This window comes from Psittacula echo (assembly GCF_963264785.1).
Source record: "Psittacula echo genome assembly, chromosome: 8".
Lineage (NCBI taxonomy): Eukaryota > Metazoa > Chordata > Aves > Psittaciformes > Psittacidae > Psittacula > Psittacula echo.
In genome coordinates this window covers 10,549,201-10,568,642 of record NC_137744.1, presented here as the reverse complement: position 1 = coordinate 10,568,642, position 19,442 = coordinate 10,549,201, and the positions used below count along the sequence as shown (strand labels likewise).

The 19,442-nt window shown below is 46.1% G+C and overlaps 1 protein-coding gene across 2 annotated transcripts in view; it reads right to left on the bottom strand.

The window, feature by feature from the left end:
- Positions 1 to 1,145: 1,145 nt before the first annotated feature.
- The window catches only part of LOC308224829 (gamma-aminobutyric acid receptor subunit beta-4), a 71,533-nt gene continuing 53,236 nt past the window's right edge, over positions 1,146 to 19,442 (bottom strand). Inside the window, exons 5-9 of one of the 2 annotated variants that reach the window (XM_080625099.1) lie at positions 11,859 to 11,941; positions 7,507 to 7,644; positions 5,708 to 5,860; positions 2,704 to 2,960; positions 1,146 to 2,215 (exon numbers count right to left, since the gene is read on the bottom strand). In XM_080625099.1, coding sequence (XP_080481225.1) covers positions 1,838 to 2,215; positions 2,704 to 2,960; positions 5,708 to 5,860; positions 7,507 to 7,644; positions 11,859 to 11,941 — 1,009 coding nt within the window. In that variant the 3' untranslated portion in view covers positions 1,146 to 1,837. The remainder of the gene's footprint in view (positions 2,216 to 2,703; positions 2,961 to 5,707; positions 5,861 to 7,506; positions 7,645 to 11,858; positions 11,942 to 19,442) is intronic. The other variant, XM_080625100.1, reaches the window with a different exon arrangement.

The following is a 19,442-nucleotide window of genomic DNA, read 5'->3' as shown; positions in this document are numbered from 1 at the left end:
GGCTGGAAGCTGCTGCAAACTTAGGGGCTTCCATAAGCACTGACAAACTCAGGATTTTCATTGCAAGCTTTACCCTGCCCAGGCTTTGAAGATTGTTTTCTTCCAGCAGGATGATGCTGCATGGAACTCTACAGCATCCTTAGTTACATCTTCTGCAAGAAGGGACAGAGGGTGCTCTTCTCTACACTCCACATATATTAACAGACATAAAGCAAGGCGTGATAGAAGCAGTACAGATCAGAGGGTTCCAGCCCACAGTTTGCTTCTGAACTTCTTAGGAAAGGGGATAGTTATAATTTCCAGACTTTTTCCTTCCAAAGCACAGAGTTAAATGACAACTACCCTTTCCAGCACCTTGCCATAGGCTACGGTCACTCAGTGGGCTGGAGTGTGAAGTCCCTTGTCTGGCACAAGGAACAGGTATGCGGGGAAAGGGTTGAGTTTTCAGAGTCCTGCAACTGCCTTTCTCACCAAACTCAGTAAGAAAGATGCAGGGTGGGAACGACTGGGAACAACCCCTCCTTTCAGGGGTGAATCAGCTTAGTCTATGAGAGATCAGATGCCAGCAGTGAACAGCAGCACTGTTCTGTTGCTGACCCCCAAAGCCCTCTCTTTCCTCAACAAGTATACATTCACACAGTCTACCTCCCCAGCTCTGTCTCTCTAATATGAGCTGGGACTCCGACCTGCAACCTCACAAAGCTGCAGTGAGCAAACAAAACCCTGCTATTCCCCCAAAACACTGCCAGTTAAATGTCATCTGTGTTCTCTTTCTACAAAAGACATTACAAAACCCCCCTCCCCAGCTCCCCTCCCCAGAAAACATGCTTGCACGCACACATCCATATCTACATACATGCGCACATACACTCACACAGATGCTTCGCACGCACACACACACTCATACAGGAAAAACAGTTTGCAAACTCCTGAAGGTGGAAAAAGGCAACTTGCAAATGTGCCTTTGTTTTTGATAAGCTCCCTCCTCACTCCCCCCCCTCCCGTAACCCCACATTGCCCCTTCCCTCCCAAATAATTGCCTTGTCCTCCCCCCTTCCCAGCTCTTCCAAAATAAATATTCTTTTTTATTTGTTGGTTTAAAAGATTCTTTTAGGCTTGTAAGCAAGAGAGAGGGAGAGGGAGAGAGAAAAAGAAAAGAGAAATCTCATAGCATGAGAATGAACCCCCACCGTCTCATGAATCCATGAAAGGATAAATATGAAGGGGTTAAGAGCAGTGACCGAAGAAAGATTAAAAAAATATAACAACACTGAGAAGAGAAAGATGAAATTCAGTAGTGAAATGGAAGTGAGGATAGCGCATTAGTGAGCACAGCCAAAGATAACCTATCGCCCCACCAGCTTTTGACTCAATTTCTTTAAATCTCCCTCCCCCCCTTTTTTAAAACTTTTTCTTGGTTTTTGTGTGTTTTTTCTTTTTTTTTATGTCATTTTTTTCTCTTTTTTCTTCCTTTTTTTTTTTTTTTTTTTGATTTTTTGAGTGTTCTCTTTTTTTTTTTTTTTTTTGTGGTTTTGTTTGTTTGGTTTTTTTTACAATGGTTGAAGTCCTTCAGCAGGAAACCAAAATCAAGGCAAACACATCCCTCCCTGAAACCAAAACCCCTCCCATGTACCCTTCTCTCCCTTACCCCCCCAACACACACTCTGTGGTTCTACATGTGCTGAAAAGAGAAGAGTAAGCTTAGAATAAATCTAATGAATCAAAGGAATAAATGATAATGATAGTAAAGAGTAAAACCCAAACCCAAAAGACCACAACACTCCTGTGTTGTCATTGTCTGAGTGTCTGTCCCTATCTCTCTCGGAGGCTGCAGGCATCAATTTACATAGTACAACCAGTAAACAAGGTTGAAGAATCCAAAGGTGATTGGAAAAATGATTCGTGACCACTTGTCAATGGTGCTGACGTCTGCCAGGTCTGGGATTTTGAGCTTCAGCTTAGATGACCGCCGGCGGAGACGGCTGTTGGCACGGTTGCGGGCTGCAGCATGGTGGGTCAGAGGACCGTGGCGGTCCAGGGTTGGGTGGTGACCAAAGCCATCCCGAGAGGCCAGCTGCTTGCGGAACTGGATTCCTGAGCCTTCGAAGGACATGACAGAGTTTCGAGAGTCGCCAACGCTGCTCATCATGTCCGTGGCCAGCAGCTCATTGTTCATCTCCAGAGTGCTGAGGAGGATGTTACCGTAAGGGTCGACCTACAACAGGGAAGACAGAGGAGAAGGTAGGGGGGATATCCTGTGTACAAAACACACAGGGACACACCCTCAGGGATGATGCTGAGCTGTTTTCTTTGTAGTAATACCAGTGACAGGGTCATTTTGTGAGCTCTGAACCTGGATTTCTGCCTTTGAAAATGTAGTCCACCAGTGCTGGAGTCAAAGGACTAGCCACATGTGCTTGCAGCAGACTTTTGAGTTGGGTAGTATGATTTACTCAACACAGTAGAACTAAAAGCCACATGGGTACTTCTGGGTACACCCACTCTATGCGAGAGGATTGTCCTGACGAGACTGGCTTGAAAATGATGACAAAATGATCAGGGAGAAATACATTCCCAGTAATCACCAGACAGGGGAAGTGGAATTGATCTCTTGTGATGGGAAAGGCTGCTCCACAGCTCACCCAGGACTGAATGAACAGTGGAGTCTGAGGTTTCCTGCCACAATGAAAGAAAGCGACAAACCTGCTCTCTCACCCTCTTCTCCTCGTAACGGTGGCGCTCATTGTTGGCCTTGCCGATCCGTTCACTCTGTTTCTTCTGCTGCCGGGGTCCTCGCCCAAAGAATATGTAGTTGACAAACGCATACTCCAGGAGTGCCAGGAACACAAAGACGAAGCAGCCCATGAGATAAACATCAATAGCCTTGACGTAAGGGATCTTTGGGAGAGTCTCCCGCAGATGGGTGTTGATGGTAGTCATTGTAAGTACCGTGGTGACCCCTGTAAGGAGAGGGTAGGTGCTCTGTTACAAAGGTGGGATGGTTTCCTGAAATGCTACCCTCAGTTACCCTACCCCTTTCTCCCAGCTGGACAACCTCAGAAGGGATGGGATCAGTGCAGCTGGGAAGAAAAGTGCCATTATTTTTAGCCCAGCTGCCAGTGCAAATCACTGCAGACTATAAACCAGATGCCAACAGTGGGAGAAAATGTCAAAGCTGAGTATCATTGGGATGATGGACATAAACATCCTCTGGACCTTGGTTCTTTAAATCCTCCCTGATCTTCCCTCTTTGCCTCAGCATGGTAGGAAACATTCAGTTTTGCTTTCAGTCTCTCTCAACCTCTTTTCCTCCCTTTTTTCTACTTCATGAACATGTCAGGTTTCCCTACACGCTACTGAATGCCTCTGTATCCTTGACATGAATTTATAATTGGCTGTGTCTTTCCAATGCCATGAATAGGAGATAGAGTGAAAAGATTCCCTCTTCATGGTGTTTTCATTTTGTGCCTACATCATAGGCTTCTGTCTACATCCTTGACCCCATCAATTCCCACCTTCCTCTCACCAGCTTTACCACTGACTACTTCAATTATAATCTGTACACACTCCTCCCATAGTTCTCATGCTCTCCTTTTTAGGTCTAACTCCTATTTCCCACATCTTAAATAAACATTTCTTTGTCTCACTGAACACATTTTCCCCATCTACTCAGTCTCCAAGAGCCTGGTGCACCACAATTACTCTCACAGCTTCAGTCTTCCTCGTTTTCTTCTCAGCCTCCTTCCTTCTCTGGACTGTCAGAGTGGCCTGAGATCTGTCTCTGACAAGTCTTCTGCCAACTTCATTAAGATGGCAATGAGCCTTCATGCTTCTTTTGGGGGCAGTAACTTTCCCTCTTCAACCTAATCTTCTTTTTTGACTTCTCTAGCTCAGCTGTCCTGCTTTTCTTACTACCTTGCTGATCTCTTTTCTTCTAGTGTCCCTCCTCCTCATCTCTCTTTTGGCAGCTCTCTTTGTCTCAATGAACTTAATTTGTTATTCTGGTCTCAGCCCTACCTCTACAGTGATGGCTTTCAAACCTCTTTGTGCATCCTGGAGCTGTGCTTGTCCTGTTTCCCTTTCACCCTCATGGACCCTTTAGTGTCATTCCTGATAAAAGATTAAAGATTTGAAGAACTAATAGTCTTCAGTTCACAGAAGAGTAAACAGACGTGAGATATATTTTTACTCACAGAATATATTATATTGTCTATATTTAGACAGTAGTCTAAATATCCATAAATCTGGGGCAAAGAAAGGTGGAATAGAATGTTATCCACATCTCCATTAAGAACTGGACAAGTTGCAATAGAGACTTTAGACAAAGAAGAGCTTTTTGATTGAATAAGCAGGCAAATCTTGAGAAAAAGCCCAGAGGAGGCTGTGGAGTCTCCTTCTTTGAAGCTTTTTAAGGACAAGTTATATACAGAGCTGTCAGGAATAGTTCAAGGAGAGCTGTTACAGCTCTGATATGCAATGTTTTTCTTCTGTCTTCTCTGAATCCAGATGTCAGCAGAAATTCAACAGCTGTGCATCCCGTGTCCATCCTTCTGCCTGTGCTTTCACTGTGCCAGCAATGTCTGCCGTGGTCTCTTTTTTCTTCTCTCAGTGATTATACTCTTGTCAATGCAACTTACCTTTTTAATTTACCATGTTGTCATTGTTCCCTCCCTGCCTCCCTGCTCCAGCCTCTCCAAGCAAGCACAGCCAAATCATCTATTTTATGTCATTGTATAAAACACCCTTCCTTTGGGTCTTCTCAGACTCTGTCTTCTCCAAGAGTCAATATATGCCCTCAAACTTTTCTGCAAGACCTGGTCTCTACCTGTGCTTGATTGCCTCTCCAAGCTGTTTCCTCTCACAGATGAAATCCTTCTCCCTCCTTGGCTGTCCTATTTCCTCTGAACTTTCTAACATGTTGCACAGCCCCATTCTCATATGCCAACCATCCCCCCTTTCTCCTGTTCCTTCTCCAAAATCCTCAACTGCAATCCACCCCCACTTCCCTTCTGTTGCTTAAAAGACTTCATTTATTTCCTCTTATATGAAAACATTCCTATTTAGGGGAACATGTGCTTAAGAACTCAGACTTTAACTACTGTGTCACATTTGCCTTGATTATGAAGGTCTTCAGCTACAAAAAGTGTCTGTATGGGGATTAAACTATCATGAAAATGTGTAATGCCGTTTCCTTTATTTTTTCATCTTTTAGCCACTCACTCACCATCTTTCCTACACTTTGACCGCCCACCCTCAGCATTTATCACCCAACTAACTGGTCCTGGCACACCCGTTGGCCAAGAAGTGCCCAGATCTCTCTTAAGAAAACAAGTCCAAACCAGACTGAAGGAACTGGTGGGCTCATGGCATGTTATAGTCTTACACGTATGAGAAGCTGCGACCATTTATGCTTTTGTTATAGAGTCTAAACTTGCACCCACAGAAATTCATGGGAGAACTTTTACTGATTCACATAGTACAGATTGAAGCTTGGGAAGTACTGATACTTCCAAACAGAAAAAGCAGCTTTTCTGGATGAAAATTTGTTTTCAGAAAAAAATGTAATTCTTTTGGGATGACAAGCTTAACAGTCCTATGTGACTTTCTTGGCTGCTACCTCATGAAAAAGAGGTATTTTCTTACAGATGTCCTAGCTGATCTCCCTCAAAAAAGCACCTTCTACAACATGTAATGGAAAGGTACATACCCAATGCCACTCGTGCAGCAGAAGCATCATAATTGATCCAGAAGGAGACCCAGGACAGGATGGTGATGAGAATAGATGGCATGTAAGTCTGCAGGATGAAGTAACCAATGTTCCTCTTAATCCGGAAACTCAATGATAAGCGCAGATATGAACCTGTCAATGAGATATTAAAGGGAGATGTCTGAGAGGAGGGAAAGGCTGTATTTATGGTAAAAGCTTAGGTTAGAAATTGAAATTTTATTTGGAAAATGCTGTCAAGAGGCAGGGATAATGAGAAATTTCTTTTTTTTTCTTCATTTAGTTATGCAGACTCACCAGTTTTTGGAAAGGGGCTCTTCAGAGTCTGCTCAGATGGCTCAGAATATTAAAAAGAAAGGAAACTACGTAAAATACATTATTATATCAAACATCACTGGAGAATGTCTGTTCAGTACTGAAACTGCTATTATGGTGTGTGCCAATTTGATACAGGCTTACACAGGAGACTTTAACCCTATATGTGGATTCAGTGAGATGATTTTCCAATGTTTCATGTGCTAGCTTTACCTCCAAACAGCAATGAAGATCTGAATCATATTTTCCCCTAGCTGTTCTAAAAATGGGTTATGGTCAGACTGGGTAAATTCATATGCAAATACAGTACTGTTAGTTAATCTCTAGGTCTTTTTTCCTTCTTTCCAAGTTGTTGCAACTTCTTCCTAATCTTTTTTCGAACCTGATGGGGATACTAATACTTCTACAGTTCTTTCACTGGAGCAGGGTCATTCTAACAGGAACAAAGCAGGACATCTCTCATTGCTGTCAACCAAAGTCCAAGTCATTCTTCCTTCCCCTAGGCAACACAGCAGCCTGAAACATGTGTGTAATCATGGGTTGGCAGTGAAAATAGCAAGGCAGTCTTTAATGATCAAGGAAGTAGACTGGGAAAAAGAAGGTTATGTTCTCTCAACATTATGTACCATTTGCATAGCTTGAACACAGTATTTCACCAGTCTTTTCATGAAGGTCTTACTTAAACTGCAAATTTCTTTTGGAGGAACACTACCTCTTGTTGCAGGTCTCCAGATCACCAGTGCAATGGCACCCTGCTCCCAGCATGCCCCCGAGGCGCTATTGTAGCAACATTACCATCTGCCACCACTGCTGATAGACTCAGGCTGTGATTTCATGGCATTTCAAAAACTGTCCTATTTAGCAGGTGTGTGGCATGCTGTTTTGGCAGTGAACTCTGTGCCAGATCAAAGTGAAGACAGCAACCAAAATCCAAACCCTTCCAACTTTCCAACTGGCAGTATGTGAATCGTCCAAGGTATTCTCCACAGATCTTTTTATTGCCATGCACAGATGGGTTTGCATCCTATCATAGACCACCTGCTTTTCAACTGATATATTCTTCTGCTTACTATTGAACCTACAGTAGCTTCGAGAGCAAGTTGAAAACCACATGATAAGGTAAAGGCTGAGAATTTTCTAAAGAGTTTCTGGTTTGAGCTCAGTTGGTGTTTTGACTGTTCTGACTAAGAAATGAAAACTACAGCAAAATAATGTTCCCAAAAATGTCTGAAGAGAAGAAGCACAAAAAAACCCAGAAAAACCCAAAACCCAAGAAAACCCAAACCAAAACAAATTTGATGATTTGATGGGCACAGAAAATGCCTCTTTTCCAAATGAATGGGACCCTAAGCTGAAGCCTAGATCCTAAGTTAATGCCTCAGCATCTGAATCAGAGAAACAACCACACTGATGCTGATCAGCAGAAGGTTTGTTCATTCCATGGCATCCCTTTAGCAGAGACTTACCGGTGGTGAAGACCACTTCCCTGCTGACCAGCCTCTGCTCGATAATGGTGAACTGGGGCAGCTCTAGCACCTCCATCCCCGTGACAGCAGAATCATTTCCTTGCCAGAAGAAGACAATGTCATCAACCGTGTAACCATCTGCAGAGATGAAGAAGCACAGAGTGAGAACTAAGCTGACAAGCTGGAGCTGGTAACACCCCCATTTTCACTAAGTTATCTGGAAGAGGATCCAAAGGGAACCCCACACCATCAGATAGCAGGCATAGCTCCTCCCTGCTGACGTACTTTTCTTCTTCAGCTGAGCTTGGCAGTACAGTCCCCAGGGGAAGAGGAAAAAAGTGGTCAGAGCTCCCACTTCTGGCTAGAATTCAATAGAAAAAGGTGAGAAGTGGCTAAGCCTTGACTGGTGCTCTATAATCTCCATTGCTGGTATGACAGCGACTTGTGCATCAGAAGCCTGTCAAATGCACCAAACACGGCATTTTGGTTTGTAAAATCTGCCTCCTTTTACCAGAAGGGGGAGATCACACGACACATTCCGGTGGGGACAAGGTAAACAGAGCATCTAGGTACTAAAAATTCCCAGAGAGAAAAAGATCCACAACAGCAGTTGAAAAGAAAATTGAACATCAGAGAACCTCCTTCTAAGTACCATCAGTCAAAATTTGGAGCTGAGAACTGGGCAGAGTCTCTGAGATCAGGGGTTGCTTTCACCATGTGCTGGCTGAAAAAGTGCTAATAGGAGAACAGAGGGAGTCAGGCTGGTAACACATACTCTTCCCTAAAGTTTCAGGGGAATGTACATCTTAATTCAGTCAAGGGCACAGCATCTTACCAACCTATACATGCCAGATAGTGTAGAAGTGCTGAGAAGCCCATAGCCACAGTCCCAGGAGAAAGACTCCTGAGATGTTCTAGACTTATAGGGAGTGAGGTGCAGAGGATGAAATCAAGCAACTCCCTTCCCATCAGTGTGATGTTTACAGTCCTGCCCATTGCCTTTGTGAGCAAAGATTCATCTCCACTTAAAAATTAATGCCGCTTGTGGCAAGCTGCGTTTTGAGGCACTGTGGCTGTTGCTGCAAGTGGAGTGGCCTCTTAATCTAAGCAAAGTGCAGAGCTGCATAGGAGAACCTCTGTGTGCAAAGAAGCAGTAATATACGTACAGGCTTTGGTATGGCACAGTGAAAGGCTTCCTTTAGAACATGAACTTCACCTATGCCCATAGACCACTTTAATTCACAGCCTGCACTGCAACATGACAGCCTTGTCTACAAGCCCTTGCAGCGGAGAGGCAGTTGGCTGGCGATACCTAGCAAGGCTAACATCCACTAGAGAGCTGGCACCAAAACCAGCATCAGTGGGATCTGGGGAATGATGGGTTGTTGAAGGCACCGTGGAAGAGATATTCTTCTACCTAGCCTTAAGAGCCAAGGGATACCACAGATGAGAGCTGAACCTTTGAGGATGGTGCAAGAGGTAGAGAAAGAGCTGAGAAACCTGGTCAGAGCTCATAGCTGACCCTGCTTTGAGCTGTGGTCTGGACTAGAGACACCCTGAGGTCTTTTCCCAAACTGAATTATTTGATGACTGTGTAGCCTCCAAACCCACATCCTGTGCTCTCAGTCATTACTGTGCTTATTCACGGGTGCTAAGAAATAATAATGATCTTCCAAATGTCATGCCAGATCTGCTTCTGATGTAAAACAGCCAAGCCAGGGCTCCACCTCCTCACCTCATGGCATGATCCTGCTCCCATGGCAGTGAGTGGTAAAGCACCCACACCTACGAGCACACAGAGATTTGGGACCCTTAGGCTGTCATTTCATCTGCCACAAACACTGGGTAATCACATGGTGTTGCACTGCCTCAAGTACCCCAGCTTTGTGCACAGGACCTGGTATTTGCATCATCTGTGAAGGGGAAACTGCAGCATCTCACCCAGAGCACTGAGACCAAGTGTGGCAAGCAGCAAGAAACAGCCACTCCTCCCGCTGGCTGATTCCAGCAGCTCAAACACTCTCAGCTGAAAACATTGTGTACGATTTTACATTTGAATTCATCTGGCTCAGACTTTCAGACTCTGGTGGTTGTTCCGAATTTGTTTAGGAGGTTACCAAGCCCTTTCCACCCAGCACTCCCCCTCTGCAGAGGTGTGCCCAGCCTGTAAACAAGTCACCTCTCTACCTCCTTTGCAGTAAACAAACCAGATTGAGCTATTGAGGTTTCTCATTGCAAAACATCTGCTCTAGCCCTTGAAACACTTTCCAGCATCTTTTCTCAACATCTTTTCATTTCTCAACTTCCTTTCTTTATTTTCATACCCAAACATAGACAGAGCCCCTTTCTCCAGATCACGAGCGACATATTCAGAGGCCAATTGATTCCTTGCTCTGATTTGTGGCTCCTTGCTTTATATAACCAAGACTTACTCCAGCCCTTTTCCAGAATCTTGCTACAACCCCTCCAGCAGTGATGCTCTGGGGCACCATCCTTTCATCATTCCCCCAGGTCAATAGCCATGGGGGTACAAGTCCCTCAGAGTGTCAACCTGGCCTGTGCTCCTGCATCCAGGCACAGACCTTTGCATTTAGCTGCATCCAAATGCATTCTGGATGCGTTCAGATTGGGAGGTATTCATACATGCAGCAAGCAAGCCATGCGGACTGCTATCTTCATCATCCACATATTTAACAGCAGTGACTTCAAATTTACTTCCTGATCTGCAATGAAAATGCCAAATTACAGTAACTAATTTTAGGAGATCTCGCAGTTAACCAGCTCTATTCCATTTATTCCATGACCTGCTGCTATGGGGTACCATTTTCTGTATCTTTTTCTTATTATGGCATTAAGCAATATGAAATCAAACATGTTTTTCAGGAAGCCATTTTTTAAAGTGATTCAAAAGAGAAAGGTTGCTCAGTCTATAAATAAATGCTTTGCTTTATTTCTAGCTTTAAAAAGAAAACCAGATTTCCATTTTACTTTTAAAAAGCTAAAGAACTTGCACAAAGACAACACATTTCAACCTTGAATATCATAAAGTATTGATACGACATCTTAAAATGTCAGATTAACAGCCTGTTTGGAGCCTGCCTCATCAAGTTTTTGTTGAATTCCTGCACACAGCTAGGCAGGGGTATGCGGTAAGGACGATTTGTGGGATGAAAGGATAGGATCAACAAGCAGTGCCAGCACTGGCTTATCTCCTACAGGTAAGTGTCTTGAGCTACTGCGGAGAAGGAGACCCCAGCTGCCTGCTGCTGCTTTCCAAACCCAGCACCACTGCACCAAGAAAAGGCTATTTTGGTGGGTTTGGGGTTTTGTTTTTTTAATATATAATATTTTTATGCCAGCATAAAAAGACTGTTATTGCAGAGCTGTGTGGACTTGGAAGCAAACAAAATGGAGCCCTCCAGATTTCAAATGTGCAAGTGTGTTAAAGACAAAAGCTCTGAGGAAGGAAACTATTGAATCTCTTCATCTCAGCATGGATCTTAGAAATATCATAAGGAAACATAGCTTTGACTAACAAATTGGCTTGACATGTCCCATTAAGAATGAAATCGCAACGTGGGGAACTGTGGGTAATTCTCTGCCTTCTGTTTTCTTGGTTGTACCGTAAACTGTTCTCAAAATGCTAAGGAGTGCCAGAAATGACATGTCATTAGTGCCTCCAGCAGGACCTAATTTACATCCCATTACCCGCCACACCAAGTGCTGTGCATCCCGAGCAACCCGAGCGAGCTGGAGCAGGAAGGGGGCTCCCAGGAACAGGCAGGGCTGGGAGGTGGCACGGCACCTTCCAGCTATGGATGCCGTGGGACCTCTTTTATGAAGAAAGCAATTCTCTGATAATCACTGCTGAAACTGCATCATCATTACAGTGAGATCTGCTGCTCTGGACTGCTCCTGTGGGGATACTGCAGTGCATTTTTATGAGGGAGAGCCGAATCTCCTCCACCAGCATGGTTGAAAGAGATTTTCCATAAGAGCCAAGGGAAGATCCAGGTGGGGAGGGACTGGGGGAGGGCTTGGTTCCCATTTCCCACGCAGAGCAGGGCCAGCCACGAGTGAAGGTAGGCTCCCAGGGATTTGTTAGGCTTCCACCCCTCTTCTGAGAGTGAGAGTGATTTTAATGCCCAGCCTGCTGCTAGAGTTCTGTTGTCCTGGGCATTTCACCCACAAGGTCCCTTCAGGATGGAGTTTGAATCAGGGACCCTGGTCCCACCGCAGGAGGGGTAGCCCATAAAACACTTGGAAGGCATCCCAGGAGCAGGATGCTGTGGGTTGGACTGGATGGCATCAGGTACCCTGGGTGGCAGAGGATGGGCATGAGGCATACGCACAGCTCTCGATCTCCAGTGTGCAGTTCTGCTGGTCCAGGGGGTACCTCCGTAGGTCCATCATGCAAGCGGCGGTGGTGGTGATCCTAAAAGGGGAAGGGAGAAGAAAAAATTGGTTGTGTTTTTCCTTACAAAATACAAAATAAAAAAGAAAAAAGAAAAAAGAAAAGGAAAGGAGAAAAAGGAGAAATGAAAGGCAGACGTGAAAGTCAGGCAGCATTTGGGGCTGCTGTTTCCCTGGAAACCAGGGAGATCCATGGTGGGAGGTGTGCGGGGTGGGGGGCTGGATGCTGCTCAACCTCAACTCTATGGCATAAACCCTTCGTGACTCACGTCAGCAAGGCAGTATCTCTATTAACAGGGTGGGGAGGGATTTGTGTTCCTCCTCTGTCTCTCCCTTGAGAGAGACAAAGAAACCAGAAGTAGGCAGAGCGGGGAATAAGAGAGGCATGTCAGTTTGTAAGAGTGAGAGTGACAATACGTGTCCATAAAACCAAACAAGTATTGATTAAATTGCCCAGCAACAACGTATGGAGAAGAATAGCTGGCCACATCACCATTCCTCTTTCCTCCTGAGTTGCCCCAATGACCTACCTGCAGCCCTCTCCCCTCCACCCATGCCCTCTCTATCACACCCACTTCAGCACTGCCAAATCCAAAAGCCCAGATCCCACAAATGTAGGAAGAGGGCATGAAGCAGGAACAGAGCAAATCCACACCTAACTCACCTGCTTGGCAACGTTAACAGACTGTCTCTGTTTATCAAATATATTACTGCCCTTACCCCTTAATGCAGTTTTCTTCCTGTGAGATGTATGTGCGCAGAGTACTGAAGATGGGGGAGAGATTGGTGCATTCCCCCCCCCCCCTTTTTTTTCAATTAACCATCTGGAAGGCATTAATCAAGCTACACATTTTTTTACTATGTAGGCATAACCAGTGAACTGTTAACAAGAAAGCTTTATCTTCTGAGCCCTGTGGCCTGGGAGAGAGGAAAGGGAGGGAGGAAAATCAAGAAAGCGGAGAGGATGAGATGGCGAACCAGCAAAAAAGGGGAGAAAAAAGAGAAAAAACCTCCAATGGCAGGAAAAGAGACCAGAAAGAGAGAGAGAATAGGTGAAGCTGGACAGAAAATTGGAAAGGGTGGAGTAAAAAGGAGGGGGGGCAAGCACCCCCAGTGGGGCAGCATCATCCCACGGGTACCAGGGCAGGGGCTGCACAGGGCAGGTGAGCAGCCCCGCAGAGCTGCTGGCTCTTTAAGAAATCTCGTGTGCTAAATTTATCTCTCTGCTGTCTGTGAAGTCTGTTTGTAGGAGATGAAGCCTTGAGGAGAGCCTTTGCCACTGCCTGCCGTGCTATAAATAGACCCGAAGAGACGGAGGGAATTTATATATATCCTCACTGAGTCTAGATACAACATTGCAACTGCCCTCTCTCCGGGCAGGGGGCCCAAGTGAGCTCTTAACCCTTTTATCGGTAATGCGGTTGGGGTGGATGAGAAAGCTCGGAGGGGGGAGAAGGATAACGGGACATGGAGTTCTTAAATATTATCGCCATGGCTTTGGTATTGCATGCATCGGTATTACAGCCTCCCAGCTTGGCACCTTTACGAAGGCTGCTGGAAACGCAATGCCTCTTCTACCCTGATCCTCATTGACCAGGGTAGGTGGGCTCAGGAGACAACGGTGGAGACGCAGACCTGAAGCATCCCTGGGAGGGAGCTGTACCTTGCCCAAAGTGGCAGGTGCAGAGTCCATCCTAGCCAGGCACGGAGACCAAAGAGTCATGCACGGGCATGACTCATCCCCCTTTGCTGCACAAGGCATATACTATATATATATTGTACTGCACCCGTGGGAAATGGCAGTTACAAACACGTTTTCCCATTTTCCGCAAAGTGCAAGATGCAAAAATGACATTTTTCCCACCCCATTTGTGCAACCCTGCAGGTTAAAACCTTTCCACAGTGTCCACCCCAAACCTGCAGCCTGGTTGGTTAACTTGGCCCCACAAAGGACATCCAGAGGAAGCCTTTTCTGGTTCCAGAGGGACCCTCTTCTCTCTTGCCAGGATTTGCTTATCACCTGCAGTGCTGGTTGGAAATGCAGAGCACGACACTGAGCTATGGCTACCACACTCCATGCGCCAAATCCTTCTCACAGTAGCAGCCAGCATAAATCCAGAGCCACTCCAATGATTTTTGCAAGATCACACCAATTTATCTCAGCAGAGATTTACATCAGGGCAGAATTTAGCCCTACTGGTTCAAAAAGAAGGGAACCTTAGGACAGGTGGGACAAAAGGGAGAAAAACAAGACTAAGAAGGCATCTGTCCTCAAAAGGCACACAGTTTCTCTTTTTTTTTTTTTCATTGAAGGGCAGGCATATCTGCACTGTATAGTTCAGCATCCTCCAGAGATACCCCAGTTAGCTGCAGGTAATCTGCCCATGCAATGCTGCTCAGGCAGGTGAGATCTGGGACCACATAGGGTGAAGGTTTTGTTCTGTTTTCAGGGTAGAGGTTGCAGAGCCACATGCCAGGAAACACCCATCTGGAGCAGTTCAGCTGTGGAGCAGTACCCACAGTGAGGTGTGCCTGGCAAGCCCAGGGACACCAGCACCACAGGACCACAGGGATGTGGGGCTCCTGCAGCATGACAAGATGTGAGGGGCAGGTGGCCTGGGGCACCAGGTTCAGCTCAGGTCCTGCCTCTGGGCTTCCTAAACTCTGATGAACCAGCTCTACTTGGGATAAAGCTAGTGGCATCCCAGAGAGGAAGGGGGTGTTTAATTCTTTAGACTTCAGATGTCAAAAAGCATCCTGGACTTCCCAGCTTCCCTTTGCCATACCCTGCTTGTGGTCCCTCAGTGACTCACAGCATCAGCACCATTACTGCTATACACAGCACCTGCCACTGTTGGTGAAATGTCCACCTATGGCCTCTGTGAATGACCCAACATTCACTTGCTCTTAGGTCAAGAGGTTTCTCTAGCTCCTTTGGTGGCTGTGTACTATGGGCAAGTGGGACTCAAAGGGATGAGAGGTTCCACGCACCTCTTGCAGCCAGAGGACAATGGGAGCAAAACTCAGGCTCCTCAGTGATCTTCTGGGGCCACAGGACCAATCTCTGCCTCATGCTTTGATGTACTTTGTTACACTTCGAGCTGTTGTGAGATGTGTTTGCTTGGCACATAGAAGACAGCATGAAGAAAACTGGATGGAGAGATAGATGGTGGGGATTTACACTGGGGAGCTCCTGCATGTCTCAGCAGTGTTACAAGGCAGTAAAGGCGGAAGGGAAGTAAGAGGTGGAAAAATGAGGAGAAGATCAAAGAGCAATGATGGCATGAGCACTGATGGAGGAGGCAGGAGTGAAAATGAGTGACAGGAGAGCAGATAGTGAGGGACAGGAGGCCACCAGGGTAAGGGAACATAGAAGAGGGATATGGGGAAGCAAGGGGTAAAGCAGCCTGGGGGAGGAGAACTGAAGAAGAAAGAGAGGTTGAAAGACAGAAAGCAGAGGAGGAGTGGATACTCGCTCTGTGAGAAAGGAGATGAGGAGACAGAGAACAAAGCATCACCCTGTAAACAGCTCTAGACAGAGCACGCTGCCTCCAGAAGACACAACCAAAGTGAAAGGAAGCAGGGAGCGCGGGGGCCGGAGGGAATGCCAGGGAAGGATGCCACCTTCCCCGTGGCGTTAGCAAGAGGCGCTGGCACCCGGCCAGGTTGCATCTTCTCCCTCCCCCTCCTCCTCTCCGGCTCCTCTACCCACCTCCCTCCCCTTTCAAACTCAGAAATTTGTGTGGTGTGAAATCTCATCTGCTTTGACGGCGATTCACAGAGACACTGCATCCGAAACGATGTGCACGATGCGCTCAATGAAGCGGCCTCGCTCCCTCCAGCTGCTGCGCCCAGCCACCACCTCCACCTCCCTTTTCCTCCCGCAATCTCTGCCCACTTCATAGACCTCCAGTGCAGCCCCTTCACATGTCGCAACCCTTACACCTTCTTCCCCAAGAAAGACATTCATGCCCTTGCCCTCATCCTTTCTCCGAGGTCTGTAGGGATTCATACTATCAAGCAGCCAAGTCCTCACTGCTCTGCTACTTGGCTGCACAGCTGGCAGGTGGACATAGTTCATCTGAGCGACACAGGGCTGTGGAGAAACTGGGGGGCAAAAAAGGAATATGTATTCATGAGATGTCAAGCAGCTCTGGCAGGCTGTGAGCTGATGGAGATCCCTCTTCTCTACCAGCACACAGTGGATCCAAGCAAAGCCAAAGTAGCGTGGACACCTTACTCTGGAGAGCATCTTCAATCCCAGGAGAGGTTGAGACAAACCATCTCTAGAAAAGCAGCCATGAAGCAATCTGAGTGCTAGATCTCCATTTGTTACTATGAGGAAAGCTCTGCCCACTTAAAGTTTTTATCGAGAAAGCAAATGCTGGCACAGAAAGGGTAATGAACCTCACCTGTCTGTCCCTCTGCCTGCTCTGCAGCTGAACTCAGCAGCAGCAGAGGACTGTCCCAGCACAGCTGCAGCTCAAAAGGGAATGCTCAACTTCCTGCAAATAGAAATACTTCTGTTCTCCACAGATACTTCAATTCTCTGACATGAACACCACCAGCCGTTTCATTCCCTCTCTGACTCTCCACATCACTGTTTACTTGTTAATGGCTTCTTCTGTCTTACTTAGAATGATTATATAAATTCGCAGAGACTGAGCATCATAGAGCTTCAAACTGTCATTAAAACCTGCCATGGTTAAATGTCTTATTTCCACCTCCTCCTTGTTCTGTTGCTGACTGCCTCCAAGGTAGCTGCACTTTCAGCTCCTGCCTGAGTCAGATCTCCCTTTAACAAACTTCAGCTCTATAGGCCTTCAGCCACCCATTCATCCTCTAGATCATTTCCAGTGTCTTGGGAGAACCAAATTCACCAGCTACAAGTGTAAGGAGCAAAAAATTACTCCCCCCAAGCAGAATCTGATTTCAAACTGAGCAGGTCCAGACTCTCTGAGGAGGACTGGGTGGGTGAGAGGGGAAGACTATTACCTTTGAGGGATTCCTAAAGCAAGTGGCCTCCCATTTCCCTCAAGCTCATCGCTGCAAAATAAGCTGCACTGTTTGCACCATACCTGCATCTATACCAGAGAACTAACCGCACCTGGCACTGGTTTCTGGGGCCAGTGTCAACTGATAAGAAACAGCCTTTGTCTACACTTAAATTCTTACCCTTCAGAAGAAGGGTCTGGCTGCATGCAAAATACCCACTATGCATGGTTACCAGCCTCTGCTGTGCTCCAACCGGGAAATGCCCAAGAAACTGTTTGTGGACACAGACAAAAACAGGAAACAAATTGACTATGTGGGCCACTGATGTCCAGTGCCCAGGAATGTTCCCTGACACCTTTGGCTTCAAAAGGATGCTGCCTAAAATTCTGTATGAATGAGAATAGGAGGAGTATAGCAGAAATATACCCGCTATTGCTTTCCTAATTCAAGGAGAGACAGAGCTAGCAGTTCAGGCACTTACCTGTTCTGCAGTTATGGATTAAGTGTCATTACACAGGGACTAACACAAACACTTCCACAGCAAAAGATAAACATTTTCTTAAGTTGCTGGTTGCAGCTTTTTGGATTTCAGATCTCCCAAGAAGCTGAAGATGCTCCTGTCCCCCCAGGGATACAGACTCCCAGAGCTCCCAATAGTTTGTAACAATAAGGCGAAGGGACGGAAGCAGCTCGGGTTTTGCAGGACTTGCGCAGGCTAACCCCATGGGGGAAGTTCGACTTGTAAGGGAATTCTGGTGACTAAGAGCAGAGAGAGAGGCAAAAATGCTGTTTTGCTGAACAGGGAGAAAAAGAAACCCAGACAAACGATTTTTTTTTACTCTGTACATTCTCCAAGTCAGCCATAAAAACATGCTAGCAAATGTCACCTTCTGCCTGGCAGTAAACACCAACTTTGAAGGGCCTGGAGGGATTTATAAACCCATGGTGAATTCTGCCATTCTTTTAACACTGCCTGATCTTTGCAGACTCCTGGAGGTCATGTTAGAACCAAGAGCAAGGCAAGGGTACGGAATATTTCCCCCTTGTGTCCGCTTGCCTAAAACTGACTCCATAAGCCTTGGCACAATCCTGCTAAGGTCACTCTGTTTCCAAAAGCATCTGTGCTTGCATAGGCATCCTTTGATAAATAACAGTGTGCACTGCACTCAGATGGGCAAGGAAAAAAAACTCTTCTAAACTAGTAGTCAGGGTACCAGTCACTTAAATCACTAATTTTTATGGCCTGCAAAGTTGCCTTGGCTGCAAGGTTTTACTTTTCTACCTTTTTATTCTATTCTAAATGTGCTATGCATCTGGCAAGTTGTCAAGTGGACTGGGGAACAAGAGGGACCCAAGTAGAATATGTTTTAAGAGAGATTGGTTTGTTACAGTTGTTTCAGGCAAGAGTGACCTACACTGCACAGAGCAGGAGGTCTCTTCCTTCAACAGCGTCAGGCTGGGATGAAGTTGAATTAATAGTAACTCATAACATAAATCTGTGGGATTTGGCAAAGAATTGACAAGGTCCAAGGATGGGCTTAGACTGATGGCTGGGATAGGATAAGGAAGAAGACTAAAGAGATGCTGCCAGGGTGAGCCGGCAGTTCTGAGCACACAAGTGATTTGTGAGGAGACAGTAGGAATCAGCTGTTTGTAGATACTCCTTAACCTCAACTTATGCTAACAAAGTCAGACTTATAGATGTAGCACAGGCAGCAATTCCAGCCAGGCCCTGATGATGTTTGCCTCTGTTCTTACAGCACTAAGGATGGAGAAGCAGCTCTGGCTTGCTGCTTTATCCTGTTTCAGTGAGCTCCAATTTCTTCCACAGTTTCTGAAATTCCATATTCCTCAGCTTCTTTCCAGTATTTCCAGCTAAGTCCCCCATTCCACCCTGGGAATGAAAAATGCAGAAGGGGATCTGCCCTTAGCCTCAGTTGAAGAGCTGAGTTCCCATTCAAATACTCCCTTCTCAGCCTGGCTGGCCCAAAGCAGAGCTCTGTGATGGGAGCCAGGTAAGGCTGCAGGACCAGCTCCAAAGAGCTGGCTGGATGTACACAAGCCAAAATCTTCTCACCCAGGCTGCCAAAGGAGAGATTTCTATTGCCTTTGCCTAACCTGCAGAGGGAGCAGGCAGAGCTACTGGAGACAGGGTAGAGCCTGAATCATCTCTCACATTTCTAGAGAAACCTCTCTCACGGAGGTAAAAGGAAGCAAAAATAGCTGATTTCTTCCCTTCTGGTCTATTTTCTGGGGAAATTAAAGTTGCTCAGTGACTTCAGCACAGGAAAATCTCCTCAGTCTTAACCCATCAGGCCATCTTTGCAGAAAATCAAGTAACACCTATGGAAAGAACAAGGACATGGCTGCAAACTGCAGGTGTCAAGAGAAACCTTTCTATCAGCTGGAGAAGCCAATAATCCTGGACTGGGTCCTAGGGAATATAATACAGACAGGGCTGGGTCCTGATCAAGAAGCAGGTTGAAGGTGGGACATGGGAAGAAGTCCCTGAGATGGGCTTCAGCAAA